This window comes from Thunnus maccoyii, chromosome 10 (assembly GCF_910596095.1).
Source record: "Thunnus maccoyii chromosome 10, fThuMac1.1, whole genome shotgun sequence".
NCBI classification, from domain to species: Eukaryota; Metazoa; Chordata; class Actinopteri; order Scombriformes; family Scombridae; genus Thunnus; species Thunnus maccoyii.
The window spans coordinates 27,645,202-27,664,099 of NC_056542.1; the positions used below are offsets into that span (position 1 = coordinate 27,645,202).

Sequence of the window (18,898 nt, forward strand, 5' to 3'; positions counted from 1 at the left end):
GAAATTCTAGGCTGGGAGTCAAACTCTCTCAATGAAACTCTATTTTTCCAATGTCCCCACTAATGAACGTCGCTAATTGATTGAAAACGCTGGTGGGAGGGGATGAGCAAGCAGGGTGTTAGTGTGAGAGAGCAAAGGAGTTTGGACACAACAGCATCTGGATCCGGTCCAGACTGATGCAGGGGCCCACAGCTGAGAGCCCTGAGCATTGTACATAAAGGGGGGAATATAATACAGGGTACAGTGAAGGGAGCAGATACATAAAGGGACAGTCAGACCAGACCCTCTGAAGCTGCTCCCCTGCTGAGAGTGAAAACACTTTGTAGTTAATTACAATAATTCCTTTGGGTTGAATCATGGTGTGCATTTGTGGCCAATTATAATGAGAATGCACTTGTAATAAATTTGGGATTCAGTCTAAGCTGGCCAAAGGCTACCGGAAACCAGGGATCGTGTGGGAAAAATGTCAGAAACCTCAGGACAAACAACACTCGACCACAAGGAATAACACATAAAATGACGATCTTTATTACATTAACGTCAATTCAGAAAAGGGTCCCTGGTGTATGATCGGGTGGAAGCCCTGACCCTAACTAGCTAAAGGAGGCAGCAGACCTCCTCTCCTGACACAAGAACTTGCTAACTCCTTATCGTATCTAGCTCCGTCACCGGCAGCCCTAAACAGCAGCGAACGACACAGTCCCTCCCCCAGATGAACACAGCCACACAGCACAACAGCACGCTCCCCAGACTTACACACAATGCCTGGATCTCCCCTTTCTTTTAGTCCCACAATCCCACCTGATATTCATTTGTTAATTACTTGTTGGTCCAATGGTGCTAAATTCAACAATTCACCTTAACATTCACATCACACATTGGGTGTGTATTCTTGGTGGATGCCCTCATGTGCACCACACTGGCCTTTTCTTCTTTTTGTCTCACACTATATGCAAGAGAATAAATTTAACCTGACATACCAAGAAAGTAAATGTATCACATCACATTCAACTGCAAAGCATCACGTCTTTTTTTCCAGATTATTCCTTGCATTCAAGCCAGCTTGAGTATGCAATTCCTGAAACCCCATGTGATAGGACTGAGGTCACCAACCCTGTTAAAAAATCTGATTTGATCATTTGTACCTGCATTCTTTCCAACACTATCCAAAGCTTGTGACCAGAAGTGAACATAAGATCAACCAGCAAATCAAAAATGTTTGCTCTGTAGTTTAGTTCTATCTTTGCCACCATGTGCACCTGACTCACACTCAACCTCAACGTCCCTTTTGCCCTCAGTAATGGAAAATTCTCAGGATAACGCAGTGCTCCACTTCAGGCGGTTGTTTTCTGAAGGAAGAGGCCAAATTTTTCAGAGATGGATTCAAAGCGCCCACTTAAATCCACTGGGGCCTAACAAACCAGCTAGAGAACCAGCTTAGACTTTTGTCCAACTTGTTACACAGTTCTGCCACTTTCTAATGAATGTAGGTACTCAGAGTGTAGTTGTTGTAAGTGTCAGGCAAAATATGTCAGTTTCTTGCTCAAACAAGCTACAAAAGGAGGACAAAATTTGCAGATGTGTGAGGTGCAACATGTGGTCTACTTTGCCTCCAAAATTGTCCATAAATAGTCTGTACAAAGGTCTGTGCAGGACCTGGTGAAAATCTTTGGTAACTTGACCACATGAATTTCTATCAGTGTTGGGAGTTAATGGATTACTCAGAAACAAGTATTACAATTTGAAATGTATACATTACAGTTACTCATCTCAGAAACACTCTATTACTTTGACAATTCAGGGGTCGACTTACCTGTAGTTTGATGAAGTGTTGATATGCATTCAGTTGATGGACTGCTGTGGTACACATTAGCTTGGCTTAGGGGCTGGAGGTATGGGGAGGTTAGCTTCTACCAAAAGAGGAGTAATGTGACTCCCAACAACTCCAAAGTTGTTGTATTTATATGCTGCGTGCTCTTAGCTAGCTTGCAAACGTTTGTAACTAGTAAACCTACGTACAGGAATTGGCTGACTTGTTCAGTGTTGGACGGTGTGAGAACAATGAAGCTTCACTGCGAGGACGAGACTTCTGTAGTCCTGTGTGCCTGCTAATGTTAAGCTAGCTGTTGATGGTCAGTTACAACCCTCAAAACAAAGACTGACTGCCTGTTAACCCATAATGTTTGCTATTTCTACATGTGTTATGTAGATTATGTAAGGTATTGAGGCTCTGGAGCTGTTAAAGGCACCTTTGACAAAAGTAATGTAACAAGTCATTTTTATTTAAGGAATTATTTTTCAGGTTAGTTACCCAACAATAATTGTCAGTATTTCATAATACAAATTAGAAATTTGTACCCTCAACTGAACAATTCTACCCTGAGAGTCTGCATTTGCAGGTTACGCAGGCTGTATGATTTAGTGTACTGGCACCTTTTTTTGATTCCAATTCAAGCACTGCTAACAGATAACAAAACAGAAAATGTGACATGCTAATGTTACCACAGTGTGACGCTTGGTTTATGCTCGACACAGCGTCCTCGGTGAGAGGGTACGTTAATGAGTTCTGAGGGATAATTTAATTTCATATACTGTGATTTTCTTCAGGAGCCCTCACATTTGAATGAATTTTCAGCATCTTTACATGACAGAGAACTTGTACACTGAAAGTCTCAAATGGTGTAACATCTGCTTTGATTATTCTTCACACTATTTGGCATTATTACTTTAAAAACAATTATGACTTTATCTGATCACTTAATTCTAAAAATTATATCCTACTATTTTTCACCTTTTTACAATCAACTTTTTGTATGTGAAATGGTGATGAGAATACAGCTGTTTTGACAAGTCTATTTTTCTTGAAGGGAATATATTTCACGCAAATCCATGATTTGTGAGTATTTACCAAAGGCATCAGTTGTCCCAAAGATGACACACAATGTACAGAATATATTAAAATGTGATTAATTTCAGTTTTATAAGATTTGGGTGAATGTATAACCCAGACAGTCTGAACACCATGAAGAGAAAAAGTAACGATATATACTGTATGCGTGTATCCTTCTATACGTATCTTTGAGTTAAAGTGTTTCTCCATTTCAGTGACAATGTATAAAACATAGCCTACAGTAAATGGCAGTGAAAGAAGAGATTGGATGTAGTGGTGAAACATAGGCAGATTCCTTAAAATTGTCACAATTGGATTCAGTTTGCTACATCAAGGTCACACCTATCTTTGCCACCTTTACATCTTGTAAAAATGAGATTTTAAGTATTAAATTGCCAGCAACTGTCATTGTAGAATTTTTTCTCATTATTTTGCCTGTTGCTTCTACATTGTTACAACACAACCAGGGGGAATTGTGAACAAAACAAAGCACTAACCCGGGGTGGAGCAGCTGAAATAAAGTCAACAGATTTAGATTTTAGATTTGTTATTAGTGTGGACCACATCATACATGGACACTTGAATGCCTCAAAAATGGCTGCAGTGGTTTTCTCCCCTATATTCTGTGAGCTTGACTGGTCAGCAGAGTAGAAGAAGTCTGTGAAATGACAGGATACCAAGCCTGCTGGAGTCCTCCACATCCAAATGCAAGACAGCTATTTTTCCATTCCAAAACTCAATGTATGAGAAATTATACAAGTTAGTTGCAACCAAGTAATTTGATTGGACAAGAGGCATTCCATGAGTGCTGATATAGAGCACAACAGCACTGGGGCTTTTAACTGTATGTATCACTCCGCTTTACAGGTGTTATAGAAGGCAGGGACACACATATCTTACACCAACCACAGCCTGAGAGCCACTGCCATACAGAAACTGTCTGATGCAGGACTGTAGGTGAGGGAGTTCATGGCAGTGAGTGGGCATATGTGAGATGCTTTATATAAACATACAGAGACTATAATGTGAATTGTGGTTTATAGTGAGTGGCAGAACATACAAAATATACCGTTAAATGTCTTGCAGGTCTGAAAGCTTGCTAGTCCATCCATGGAGAGAACGATAGAGTAACGTACTGTCTGATCAAGCTGGTAATTCATCGGAATCACACGTCAACCAAAGCGACTGTCAACAGACTCTTATTTCACTGGTTGCACAATAAATGGAAACGTACAGATAAATGTACATGATACAAAGTAGCTGTTCAGTGGTAATGTGTAGACCTACACAAAGTAGCAAGCTAGTGTGCAGGAGAATGTTTATGTGTTGCTTGGCAACGGTCTAGTCGCAGAACTATTTGTGTTGACGGAGCCAAATAAATGATTAAACAAACAAACATTCATAATCTGTTGTCGCTTATGACTGTTAACTAATGAATAGCGATTGTAGAACTGTTGTATAAAAGCAATATCACACTCGAGGTTGTGCTGTTGTACTGAATATCAGTACGGCTGTGATTATCTTCACGAGGCCTACAACCGAATCAGAGCTGTGCTGATATTCAGTAACAACACTCCCTCTTGTGTGACATTGCTTAATTAAACTAAACTGCAAAGTTAGTCAGGAGGTTACCCTAACTAATCCCATTCAAAAAGATACACATTCCTTGGAGCAAATTGGAATTTCAGTATTCATTTGTTTAAATTGTGTTTGAATAGCTGCAGAGGAATTTTCTTTTACAGACATGTTCTTGTATGATTTCTCTGCAAAGTCTTACTCTTCTTTCCCAGCCCGTCTCTTCAGTCTGCATACAAATAACACGACTTTACATTTTCAAATTGGATGCAGTGCATAAGCCAAAATCCCATTTTGCGTGCAGGTGATACACCAATCCTTCCCAGGGAAGTGACGTCAATATAATGCGACATTCCTTTAGTTTATAAGGTGAATTACTTGGAGGAGGAAGGCTGGGTGGATAGCTAAATAATTATTATTAATTAGTCAGCAAAAGTTTGCAAAAGCAGCAGGAGAGCACTGTTGGAGACCACCAACTGGACATCCTCAACGTCACGTTGGGCATTTTAACCAGAGATTTTTAGCGTCACGTGAAGACATTTTTACCGCCATGACCTTTTCCCAACTCTAACCAAGTGGTTTTTGTGCATAAACCTAACTAACGGCATTAAGTGATACGCGAAAAGGTTAAAAATGCGGCGTTAAATTGGCGAATCACCTGCACGCAAAATTGAACTTTGGCGTACGCACTTGCAGCCAAATCACAGAGGATGACACTGAAACCTCTGGGGCATGCATTACATTTTCTAGAGTATTTTCAACAAGTCATTTCTAGTGCAAGAATCTATCATAGCCAAGGTAGATTTTATATAAGGAATAAGACTATTGGTGATTTTTGTAGAAATGAATAAAAGTCTAAGACATTTAAGATATGCAAGATCCAATAGGAAGGAAAAACAGATTTTAAATAGGACTGTGAAAATCCTAAAAGAAGCAAAACCTTTTCCTATAGAATTCCTATAGGATTTTTAGAAATTTATGAGAATCCTAAAGGATTCTATTGGAAAAGATGAAAATCCTTTGTCTTTTTGACTAGGGACGCAATTTAAAACATTAAAGTCGTGTTATTTGTACGCAGATTGTGAGAACGGGTTGTCTTTTCTGACCTGCCTTTTTCAATGAACCTAAGAGTTATTTGGACAAGTTGCAGTAAATCTGCGCTTAGTTTGTTATCAAAAGATTTCGTCTGTCTCTTTTGCCAAATCACCTTGAAGCTTCTGCAGGTTTAATAGACCATGCAAGTGTTGTATTTGATTTTAGTTAAAGTGTCCTCTAAAGTGTCCTCTTATGCTTCTTTATACTTCTACTCCGATAAATTTAGGAGATAAATATTGTACTTTTTAGTCCGCTGCATTTAGCTATTTGACAGCAATGTTACTTTACAAATCAATATTTTACATAAGAAATTTATGATGGGCTTATTAAATACTATGCATTTTTATAAATTAAACTACCCAACAACTATGAAATAGATAAAGTGAGCTCCAACTTGACAACAATAAAATGCTATTTACATATTACTCAATCAACATTAATGATATAACAATATTATAACACTGTAAGGGTCAGTATTGTGCATCGAGTACTATTACTTTTGATGCTTTTAAGTACAATTTGGCTACATGCATACTTTTATTTAAGTAACAACAATGCAGAATTTTTTTTTTTTTTTTTTTTACTCGTAACGGAGTATTTTTACACTGCCGTTTTTACTTAAGTAAATAACTGAAATCTTCCTCTACAACTGGCAGAAAGACATCTCAAGACATTTCCACTTGGACATTAGAAAAGGGGAATATACTGTATTCAACTTAACGAACGACAAAAGTAATCAGCATTTGCACTTCTCCAACTAAACGAATTTACTATTATTTTTATTATTATCATTATTATTGTTGAAACAAGAAGAAAAAAGGCATATTCTCTATTCCTTCCACGCCTTGTCGTGCGTGCGTTGACGTTTTTCTCGATGGTAACAGACCCGACAGTTCAGGCTGATTTTGTCAAACAACACGCTCAATAAATGTAGTGATGAGTCACAGCAAATAAAGACATAAATTAGTGATACACGTATGAGAGGCTTTAAGAAATACTGAGGTTCGGTAATCTAACAATTTGCATGGAACCCCTTTTAACGTTCTTGTTAATATTCATCTCACTAATAAAACACTTCAAAAACATGTTTTGGTATTTTAAATTTAATTTATTCAAAAACCAACCACTTATTGGACAGGAGTAAAATATTGTCTTCGTAGACAATATCACTTATAAACAAACGTATACAACACTTCTCCACTGAAATGTGAAATATCATACTTTACACTTCTTTACATAGGCTATAACTGCAATCAATACATTTTCTTTCTGTAGAAATCATTCCTTAAATAAAACTGGGCGCTGCTGGCTGCGTCTTTAAGAACAGCGTTCCTCGGCAAGAAAGTGCAAGTTTAAGTACAGTGTGTTCTTCAGTGAGGCGCGGGAAGTCAGGTTCATCATGAAATAATGGAAATAAGTTTGATTATAATAATCATTATGCAGCTGTCTTGTTGAAATGAAATGCCCACTGCTGTTTTTAAAGTGCAACTGGCAGTTTGGAGGGGAGAGTGTGAACATTGTGAATGCGTTGCCCATTTTTATTCACAATAAAAAACAAAACAAAATGAAAAGAATCATATTCTTTTGCAGTTCATAATTTCCCAAAATGTGTCCATATCGAGTCTGATGGAATGTAGTGCTCTTTTTTTTCTATTAGGCCTTTAGTTAAGTAGAGGGAGACACATAACAAAAGACAGTCCTGTTATCTTTTTTACACTGCAAAAAATATATACTCAAGAAGTCCTTTAGTCTCACATTCAGCCTTGACTGTTTTACTTTTTTTTTTTCTTAAAACGACTGAAAATATCTGTGACTGAGGTTGGATCATTGTTCTTGTCTCGTTGCTTTTGTTTTAGAGTTTTATAGAGATGTCAGCGTTTTTGAAACACGGCAGGGAAAGACATTTTTTGCATTTATTTTTCTAAAAAAGAAAAAGAAAAAAAAGGGAATTGTCTGCAACACTACTGCTGATTGAAACTCGGTTAAGAAACCTGCGTCCTTGAGCAAGACACTGAACATTTAATCACTGGTACAGACATATTTTATCTGTGTGTCTAAACCTGATCTTAAAATATGTTGCCGAATCAAGATGAAAAAAACGAACAAAAGCTTTAATCGGAGCCCACTCTAAGTCAAAAAAGAAATATTTCTGTCATCGTTAAGTATGGAATCCAAAGCTCAGACGCCCAATGTCAAAAAAATGTTCAAATGCAAGACTCAGTACAAGACTAAAGGACATGTTTTGTTGTGTAGCTACACCATTTTAACACAGTGAGCAGTCTCTCGATGGGCATCATCTCAGTCATTATTTTTGCTCGACTCTTGGTCGCTCTGGTCGTCGGTGAAGCAGACGTCTACGTCGCTGTCATTGTCACTCTTTTGCTCCGCGTCCTCAAACAGGCCTCCCGGTTTGTCCTCTATTTTCTTCACGGTCTGCCCGGGGTGTCTGGACTTGACATGCCTCTCCAGGTCCCGCCTTCGCACCAGCACCTTGCCGCAGAAGTCGCACCTGTAGGGGGTGTTTCCCTCGGCGTGGAGCCGGATGTGTTTGTTCAGGTTGCTGGGGTCTCCGAAGGGCCTGAAGCACACCTTGCACTTGAGTGGCTTGTAACCCGTGTGAGTCCTCATGTGGATTTTCAGGCCGTATTTCCTGGAGTATAGCTTGCCGCAGTACAGACACAGGTGTCCCTTTTTCGGTTTCCCAGACCCGGTGTTGCTGGCGCTCCCGGCGGGCATGGAGTCCAGCCGCGTCCGGTTCTTCTCCGCTGCGATTTCCGACAGCTGTTGCGTGTGCATGGCTATCTCCCGGTCGATGTTGGTGATTGAGCCCAGGTCTTGACTCAGTGAGGGCGCACCAAAGTAGGACATGGACTCTGGGTACTTGAGTAGGTTGCTGAAGTGGAATTTCAGCGGATAGTAAGGTGAGCTGTACAGAAGCTCCCCGTTATAAACAGTGAAGGGCATCAGTGGGATGTTACAGTCTCCACCATAAGTTTTGACACCATCGAAGTGAGGGAGAGAGAATCTTTCAAAATGGAGTCCGGGGGGCATCTGGGGGTAACGGGACGGGGACAGGCCTGAATGCATCCGACTCTCCACGTGCTTAAAAGCCGAGGTCTCCTCCATGTGAGGCAGCAACGGGAAACCTCGGATAGCGTTTGTGCACGGCACCATTGGAGATGTGGAGTCCATAATTGCAGGTGCGCACTTGGGTGGGTGGCTCCCTCCTCCGTTCAGGGTCTCACCCACATTGCGGATTGGTTTCATGTTCCCAATGAGTTTGCTGAATCCTAGGCCGCTCAGCTTCCCGTTGGCGTCCTCTCTGGACGCCTCGGCGCCCGGAACTTTGGAGACGCCGGTCGGTTTGAAAGCAGAGCGCACGCCCGGGTGGAAGCCCATGCTGCTCAGCACCGAGGATGTGGCGCCGAGGCCGAGGAGATGTCCCTGGTTTCTGGCTGACGTAACGCTCATGTCGAGCGCCCTGTCCTGCTCCTCAGAGCTGCTTTTCTTTGCCAGTCCCGCTTTGTTTAAAAATGGCGAGGAGGACACTGTCCGCCTACCAGAGTCTGAGATGGAGGAGTTATTGTGACCGCTCCTCGGAGAGGTGGTGGTGTTAGGGATGTCTCCAGACTTTGGTGACCTGCTGAAGGTCTCTGTTCCTCTGGCCTGTTCGCTGCTCACAACCCCCCGCCCGTTGCTCAGGGCGCAGTGGAAGTGGATGTGGGCCTTGAGTGTGTTCGGGTATTTGAATATTCTCCAGCAGTACCAGCAAATGTAACGCTCCTCACCTGCAGACACAAGAGCAGACATAACATTAATGATGAGATGGATGCGGATCATTGGGTGAAACAACACAGCGTGAAGTCAGATAATACTGATGACGTTCAAATTCACAATTTATTCCCGTGCGTAAAATGCTAATAACAGGTTTGGCAACCTGTAGAGAAAAAACCTGTGAGCGCCTGCACAGACAAATGAACCCTTCTCCCCCAACGCCACCATCAACACACATTACAAATGCACAGAGACAGATTAGAGTGTGTGGTGAAATACATAATTTTGGAGCGCAGAGGCGTAAAAAATCGATTGTCACATTAAATTATCACAGTACAGGTTCGATATTCCCTTGAAAATGTCCCTTTAAAGAGCAACATCTCCATCACTCACTGCTGCATTTTACCTGAAATTTGGATTTAGGCCTAATGGATGTAATCCGGTTTCTAAGATCCGGTGCCAAATGGTAATAGACACAGCGAGCCATCTTAATGACCCCCAGTCGAGCACTCAGAGGTTAATATAGATGTAATGATTTTGTAATCCTCATACAGGCCATTGTATATGATGGCCATCAAAAGAGCAAACGCCCAGCCCAATCTGGCGCTCAGAAACTGATGCATTGAATGCGGGACTTTCCCTCTCTGTGCTCTTTCCCGTGGAAGTGACAGCAGCTGTTGCTTGAAATCGCAAGTCTCCAGAAACAATGGCGCCGGCCCATCTGTTGACGCCTAATAATGGGAGTGAGCGTATGTCCAGGAGTGCACACGGTGTGTTGGGCCGGAGAATCAGGGCAATATACACCCCACATAAAAGTTAGCATTCATTAGGCCACAATACCTTAACGCACCCACCTAATTTGCCGTGAAGCACTTGTTTTTGAATTTATTTGCTTTTGAATACATGAATATTAATGACGGGATGACATTTGTTAACCTCTGTCTCTCAGCTGAATCACAAGCCTCTTCTTCTTCCATGGCCGCCGAGACGCGACAATCCCTGCTTTAATTGCGTTTTTTTTTTATCCTGTGTTTCAAGCACAGCGTAATTATGTTTTGGGTTTTTTTTCCCGACGCAAGTTTGATATAGTTTCAAGCTTTGCCTTTTTGCTTTTACATGTAGCCTATTCAATGAGTTAGAGGCCTTCCCAGCAGGAAATATAAGTAGCTATCCTATAAGAATAATTATTATTATTATAATTATAATCCCAAAAACACCGTCTATTGAAGGTATTTTCCTGCAAAGTAATCTAATCTAATCTTTTCTTTTTTTCAAACGGATTATTGTCTGGTGAGCTGGTGTTCTGACAAGATTATACGGATTTAGATTAATCCCCAAGCGCAAACACCAAATCCTCATTACAGGCCAAACAAACACAAACTGATGAGATGACAAAACTCATCCAAAAAAAAAAAAATCTGAAAAAGAAGAATGAGAGAAAATGGCGCAGGTATGTTCATGGTAAATAATATAGAGATCAGTGTCTAAATTGCACGTATTTTAGGTTCTGTGCCGTCAATCTAATTCATCTGTAATGAGATTTATTTTTCCTGTGACCTTTACATGCAAACATGGTATAGCTAATTGTTTCGTTTTTGTTTGTTTGTTTTTTCACAAGAGCACTGTTGTTAGGTAATTTATCTGAAGTGTCTTCATTAGCAAATAATCAACCAAATACTTAGAGATGCAAAATAAACACTACCAGTTATCATTGTTGCCTTTTTTCTCAAAATAAAGTGAGGGTTAATATTCATTTTGTTTGTTATTTAATGTTCATACCGTGTGTTATTTGTTATTTGTTTATCTTATCTAGATTAAATCAATTCACAAATGAGTAAAGATAAATAAATTAATAAATAAATAGGCTGCCTGAGGAAAAAAACAACATGCAATTGATTTCCATCTCTCAGCGATAAAGGAGTGACATCACGGGTATTGGCAGCCATTTAAGCGTGTAGTGATGGACCCTTCAACATGTCGATGACTGTCAGGCCTATCTGTGCTTTATAGACAGGGCTGGAGCTGGGGGCATGCCCTCAGTTTTCCACTGTTGTTGCCTGACACCAATCTTTACCAAATAACTAAACTGTTGCTTAAAAACTCGTTTAAAATCTGAAAACGTTTTTTTTTAATAGCTAAAAGCCGATATTAATGTTCCTCCTCACAGATAATGTGATATCTGGAATGATTTAATCATTTTTATTAAGAAAATTTAAAAAAAAAAAAAAAAAAGGTAGAATTTCAAAGCTCATGTGATGATAGTCGTAATTTGCCCACCATTCCCACTGATAATCCCCGGATCAAACAATCTACAATCTGAATTACCTTTCTCGTCGTGCGTGGGAGTGGCTGTGGTGGGGATGTCGTACCACTGGGCCAGAGCGTTAGAGTACCAAACACTGAGCTCCTCTCCTGCAGGGATTTCTCTTAGCACGCGGTAGAAAATCTTTAAAATATGAAAAAAAAGAAAAGGGGAGAAGAGAATCCAAAGTTAAACAAGGTGTCCACCTGTAGGGGAAGTGACTTTCAGAAACTCCAGTAGGCCTAAAGGTGTGAGCGGATGAATATTCACCTGTCCTCCAGGTAAATCCGACACAGCCTCAAGGTTTTGCTCTTGACTGTTCCTGGCGGCGCGGATGAATCCGATCCAGTCTGGCACGGGACAGCCCGATTCATCCACAAACTCTCCGCGTACTAAACGGATCTAAGAAGGAAAGAAGACGGTCAGAATAAGCATGAGCATAAATGAGAAGATGGGAAATATGAACACTAAAGACCCTCCAACATGCAGGTAAATAAACACATGATCACATTAATATATAGGCTACAAACACATTTGGCTTATTTCAAAGAGTGCAACCGTTGCAAATTTTATTTCCTAAATGTATTTGTTAACCCTCCTATTTATTATTTATTTATCATCATGGATCTATTTGTTTATCGATATTTTTATTTAACGAATATTACCACCAGTATTGTCGTCCATCACTGGCTGCTGTAGTACCTGGAGGTGTGACCAAAACGCTCTTAATGCGTCTTTATCCGCTCTGCTGATAATTTACTAAAGAGAATGACACACAGGCCTAATTGAGTTGATATGGGAAACGAATTTGAGGAGTGTCAGAGCGTTTCTAAACTGTTCAAGGACATTAAAGATCGAAGCGTGACATTTGACACAGAGATTGCACCTGATGATCGCCGGCGGCCCGGGGCCACGCATTTAGACGCATCAATCACAACCGCTGACAGCTGCAACAATAACAGGGTGCGGCTGTAAATGCGCTTATGGCAGCAAATTGTTTACTATTGTTTATGTATAAAGTCTGATTTTGCAAGTTGATTTATTTATTTATTTATTTCCAATTTTTTTTTTATTTGAAAATTTCTAATGGTTTAATAGTTTTTAATTATTTTCTCTCCCTTAGACTTTTAAAATATTACACACTATATAATATAAACACTACGCTGCTGTTAATCTGAACAACCAGGTCCAATAACATGAATGCAGTTAGTCTGATTTTTTTTTTCTTTTATCACTGTTGTTATTATGTATATTTTTTTCTTGGCCCCAGGCTGCGGCCCCGACCTCCGTGGCATCTTTCTGCGGCCGGATTACATTGAAATTAAACGGCTCATCGGAATAACAGGCCCGCCAGGCAGTGAAATGTGAGGCGGCTGAGGGCTGAAATCCCGCACAGCACACCCGGTCGCCCATTAGGCCGGTTAAGTAGAAGCACAGACTGACAAGTCGGCCACTAATAGAGCTCAATTATTTCCAACTTGACAGGCCAAACCAATTAATAACCGAAGGCCCGATGGAGTTTGACAGCGCAGCTTTAAAATTCAAACCCAGTTCGTTCGTTTTTAATAACAGACCGGTTTAAATGTAAGAGATTATAAAATCAGTGTGTGTGCAGATATTTATGATTGTTTTATTAATCGGTGTTATACATTTTTCACGCAAAACAAATAGTAACAGACTTTAACATTGTTTGGAATTTCTTTACTATTAATGCAGTTTTTAAATGACATTAGTAATAAATAAAAGTTGATGTGATACTGTAGAGCTGCAGCACTTATTCAAAGCTCTCCAGTGCACCTGATTAACCTGCATCACTTCAAATACCTCAGAATGTGACGGATTATAAAATAAGACATAAAAACTAAACCCATCACTTCTTTAAACATATATTTTTTTAAAAGTCTTTTAAACTTACCTTTTTCTTGGGTCCAACTTCTTTGCGGTCCGACACGTACTTCCCCAGTTTAAAGATGCCCGGTACCGGTCCTATCTGGAGCCCGGCCGGGATGCTGCAGTCCGCAAACACACTGACGGTAGTGGGCGCCCGGGTGGCTTGCATGGCGTGGGGTGAGATCAGAACCATGAAGGCTGATGGAGACCGATTGGGAGAGTGCAGGGAATGAGGAAGAGGAGGAGGAGAGGATGAGGACCGGCCGATATCCGCCCTCAAAGTGACGCGGTGCCGTTATGCTCTCCGGCTTTTCTAGTGATGGTGCGGGCAAGGTAGCCCCCCTCCACAGCCTCCACCCCCCCCCCCCCCCAGCTACCCCCCCCGACCTCTCCAGCTCAGGATGCAAGTGTGTGTGTGTGTGTGTGTGTGTGTGTGAATGGGAAGGGGGGCGTGCAGAGAGGTGATGCGGTGCTATAAGGTAGTTCAGATGGGGAAGCAGAGAGAGAGAGGGGGGGGGAGCGGTCCTGAGTTTGCAGCAGCAGCAGCAGCGCTCCGGCTTGAGTGCGTTTGTGTGTGTGTGTGTGTGTGTTTGTGTGTGTGTATGTGTGTGTGTACGTGTGTGTGAGTGAGTGAGTGTGAGAGAGTTGGGCTCTCCCAGCAGCTGTGAGGAGAGGGAAAACGGGCCGGCCTGGTCACATGGAGACTTTCCCTCACCCCGCCGCATAATGAATTGCTCCAAAACGGTCAAGAGACACAAAGGGCCAGGCGACCTTCCCATCCCCAAAATCCAATTTGTCAAGGGCAGAGAAAAGAGGGTGCAGAATCAAAGGTCCAGAGCGACCATTAATCCTCAGCATGTGGCTTTATCCTCCAGACAGTTCCGATATTTTAACTGACAAATCCACTGTATAATTTATCCATAAATCCTCACCCTTTTCCATTCTTCCCTTTCAAGCCAGGTTTTGGAAATCAGTGGCTACTTTAAATCTACTTGGCTGGCATTCTTTGCGTTTTTATATACTTCAAAGCGCTTTATTCTCCTCCTCCTTTGTGCCCGTAGTTTAACAAAAGGAGCAGGGAAGTTTAGAGGACTTGTTAACTTCTATTGACTCTCGGCGTGTGCCGGGTTGAGATCAGGCAGGTACTGAAAAGGGAGAACCACCAGCAGTAAGAGAGAGGGGGAATAAAACTTGAATATAACCATCACCATCTTCCCAACGCACACACACTTGTGGTTTTCTTGTCTTGTCTTCCTCATTCAGCACAGGTTGATTCTGATATATTATTGTTAAAGGCATAGAAAAAAATAATAATTGTACAAATCATTTATCATATTCGGCAATTCATAATTTTACATTCTATGGTGAATTATGTAACCTATTTAAATAAATAAATAAATATATGTATTTATTATAAAGGCCCCTTATTAAAAAAATGAGTAATGCTATAAAAATCGGACAGTTCATAATATCACATACAGCAAGAGTCCTAAAGGAATTTTTTGAACATAGATTATTAAAATAAAGAGGATGAAAATAATCGGGATTATTAGGAGAATTAAATTGTTCTATATTTCGTTCAATATGGTTTCTGTTAATCCAGGATTAAATCCCGCAGACACCCCGAAGTCATTACAGACATATCATAGAAAGGATTGTGATTAAATAATTGATTTTGCAATGTATTTTTACAAAATGCGCAACGTTGATGTCCTGTGAAAACCGTGTATCTCTAAAACGTTGACATTTTTCAGATCGTCGTGTGCAACTAATGCAAGAAGGAGGAAGATTTTCTCAGTCCATAATGAATTAGTGAATCTTTCAGTTTTTTTCTCACAAAAAATAAATAAATAAAACTAGAAATAAAAAAAATCATCTCCAAATTTTAGAGATTCGTGGTTTTCACTAGACAGCAACGATAAGCAAACATTTTAACATGTTTTAAAGCCTTGTTGGAAAAGCTTTCATGCGTAGATTTCTAGAGTCATCAGCCCAACTGTAACCACATCCAGATGATCAGAAACGTCACATTTTACAGTTTATCATCACTTCGGACCACATGACACTGGTGACAATAAGACCTGAAAAGGCACAGAGGTTTTAATGACATGAATGTCAAGAGATAAAGTCTTACTGTGATTGGAGGTCAGAGGAGCAGAGGGAGGCTCCAACATGTGGCTCAGTGGCAGCAGGTTTTTAAAAAAAACTGAGTTGGATCCCTTTGATGATGCGATGATGAGTCTGGACACAGAAGAAGAACAAGAACCTGTGGGCGATCAATTCAGACCATGAACATGTTGACCTTTGACCTGTCCACTGGGGACTCTGTCTCTGCCTAAACCAAAGTCAGAATCATAACAAGTAGAACAGGACCTGTGGTGTGATGACCCTCCCATAGGTTTATTTATAACATTTTATATAAAATATCTATAAATGAGAAGTTTAACTGCATGCAATATTTGATATATTTAGAATATTATAATGAGATCATGACTGAAATGAGGAATAATTTAGCAAAAAAACAGCAATTAAACAAAAACTTTACTTCAAATAAATTTCAATTTAGTTCATCTGGGCTTAATTTCCTTTTTTTTGAAACTGTTCAGGTAAAATAATAAACAATACACAGTAATCTCTCTCTCTCTCTCTCTCTCTCTCTCTCTCTCTCTCTCTCTCTCTCTCTCTCTCTCTCTCTCTCCCTCTCCTCCCTGCACTCCTCCACACTCAAAGAGCTTGAACGACACGCGAACAATCTCATCAATAGGCGCAATGTTTGCGCCTGGCTGTGCGGAGGGGTTATTTATTAACGCCTCGCCATTTGCGGCTGGTTCCCATCCACCCCGTGCGCTGCTTTAAAGTCCCGCACTTCTCCACAGTGAAATTAATTATTCTCCGAGGAGGAGGAGGAGGAGAAGGAGGAGGAGGAGGGGGGGCGGAGACGAAGACGTTTCCTTTCTGTTAGCGGAGCCGCTTATAGTAAAAGTCGCTGGGGTGAATCCCCGCTGCACTGTGCGCACTGAAGCCCTGAAGAGCAGTCAAAAGGCTCAGTGACAGAGTGAAAGCAGTGTTGGAAGCAAATGGGATGGAAAATTAAATGAAATTAAATGGTTTGACCGGCGGTATTGTCCCTCTTCTTTTTGTAAGAAAAAGACACATTAATTACATGGTCGGATCTTTATTCTGGGACAATATTGCGGAGTCAATCAACAGCATTCCGCAAGTGCGATTCTCTTAAATGAACTCCGCATCTCTTTAATGAACTTAAATAACGACCTGAGAAGAATCGGAGGTTTTAGAGGAGGGAGACGTTTTTTATGGGCGGCTCTGCCCGGCTCTTGCCAGCCCTTTTGGATTTTAACTGTCTAAACGGTGGGGCTCTGATTTAACTGGTTGGCCATTAATGAGCCATGAATATAGAGGAACAACCTGTCTGCAAAGCAACGCGGTAAATACAGAGAGCAATGCCCCACCAGGGATCTCCATTCATGCGCCCTGACTATACTTCAGGGGTGCCAAGGGTTCACCACCACCTCTCCTGGACTGGTTTCAATGGCCTACCATTTAAGACCCCTCTGAGCTCAGAAGAAAACACATTTTTTATGTCGACCCATAAAACTTTGTTTGGGTCTATTCAAAAGAACCCAATCATTGTCCCACTTAGCAATGTGGCCTATTTCTCAAAGATTCCCACGTTTTAGAAGTGACTTTGCGCTTGTGTTTGTCGAAATAAATTATTTCTCCGCATGTAAGCCCGCGTCTTCTGCACCTCTCACATACATTTGGTCACACTTCTTTCATTTAAAAAAAAAAAAAAAAGAAAGAAAACTTCAATCCTCATGCTTATAGTTTTCTGGACAGCCTGAACTTAATCCAGCAAAAGAACCAGAAGGTATTATTATTCCTTTCAGATCTGAGCCCGCTCTCAAACAAAGAGAAAAGCTTTAGACAGGCATGTTTATCTTGTTCTTCGCCTTTCTTTCCTCTGTTTATACCAACCCGGTCACACTGAAGGTGTTTTTCTGTCTGAGAAACCTGGGGAAAGATGCAAGCTGCACCAAGGGCAGACCAGCTGCCTTGATGCGGGTGGGACATTAGCGACGCGTTTGAATAGTAATTATGCTTGTATGGGACTCCCACCAGATGACATGATTGGGATTTTAACCCAGACTAATATTCAAAATCGCATTAGAGAGGAGCCGAATAAACGGCACCTGATTGAACGCAGTTCATGCGTGATTTCTTTCAGAGTGCCTTCTCTTCTCCCTCAGAAGTGGGCTGCACCGTTTTTGTATTCAAAGTCTCTACAAAGTTTTTGCGCCGGGCCTTTTTTCAGCCACATTTCCCTGACTTAAACTCACTTTGTCTCGCATGAGGAGACGCGGATAAAGGCGTGTGAAGTTGCTTGAATTGATATGTTTCGGTGTACCTTATAAATTCATACCTTTTCTCACCCGACCGCCTCAGAAAGAAAGTGTCACTCAGGCCGATTCTCTCTGCTGTCCAACGCATTTAGCAGGAGATCTATTTGAGAAGTTCATTCCTAGGCAAATGTATGCAGGCAGGGCTCTGGATGAATAGAGCAGCGTGTCAGCCGACCCTAATTGGGATTTAGCCACCCAAAGCATATGCACAAAGTGACAGAAAATCACAGGTTTCAAAGAAAGTCACAACTTTTGCCCTTCTTGGTGAATACATGGAGCTCTTTCCTTCATCTTAGAGTAAAACAGCATTTTTCTTATAGGATGAAGGTTAGTGACCCAGTCTGCAAAGCGGCATGTTTCTGCAAACTAAAAGTGTGAGCAAAACAACTACAGGCAAAGAGCATGTTTGAGGATGTGTAACCTTGACTGGGCCTATATGCTTGAATGAGACGAGATGTTTCAGTCGAAGTCACAGTTGTTTGGCTGCGTGAACAAATATCTGAATCATTTCATAGCTTTTCTTCTTTTCTTTTCTCTTCTTTCAAACAGTAAAAACGAATATTTTTAAACAGATGTTTGGCATGTGATTCGACCATTTTATACTTAAGAAATATTTAGTAATAATAGTAGTAATAATATCAATAATAATATAAGTAATTTACAACAATAATTCCATCAGCCTATGTTTATTCTTATTTTAAAAAATCTAAAATTTAGTTTTATAGAAATGCTGTTGGCTTATATATATATATATATATATATATATGTGTGTGTGTGTGTGTGTGTGTGTGTGTGTGTGTGTGTGTGTGTGTGTGTGTGTGTGTGTGTATTTGTGTGTCTGTGTTTGCACTCCGAGGACGGAGCACCATGGAGAGCTCCGCTTTCCGCACAAATATACACACATACACAAATTCTCTTCTTTGTTAATTATACTGATGATAAATTCCATCC

At 40.8% G+C, this 18,898-nt stretch overlaps 1 protein-coding gene across 1 annotated transcript; it reads right to left on the reverse strand.

Moving 5' to 3' along the window:
- Positions 1–6,707: 6,707 nt before the first annotated feature.
- prdm13 (PR domain containing 13) lies at positions 6,708–13,858 on the reverse strand (the record flags this gene model as incomplete). The annotated part of the gene is given in 5 exon segments (XM_042423736.1): positions 6,708–9,348; positions 11,660–11,780; positions 11,907–12,038; positions 13,552–13,771; positions 13,773–13,858. Coding segments are annotated over 5 exon segments (2,049 nt in total), but the record flags the coding sequence as incomplete, so codon positions are not given.
- Between the last annotated feature and the right edge of the window lie 5,040 nt (positions 13,859–18,898).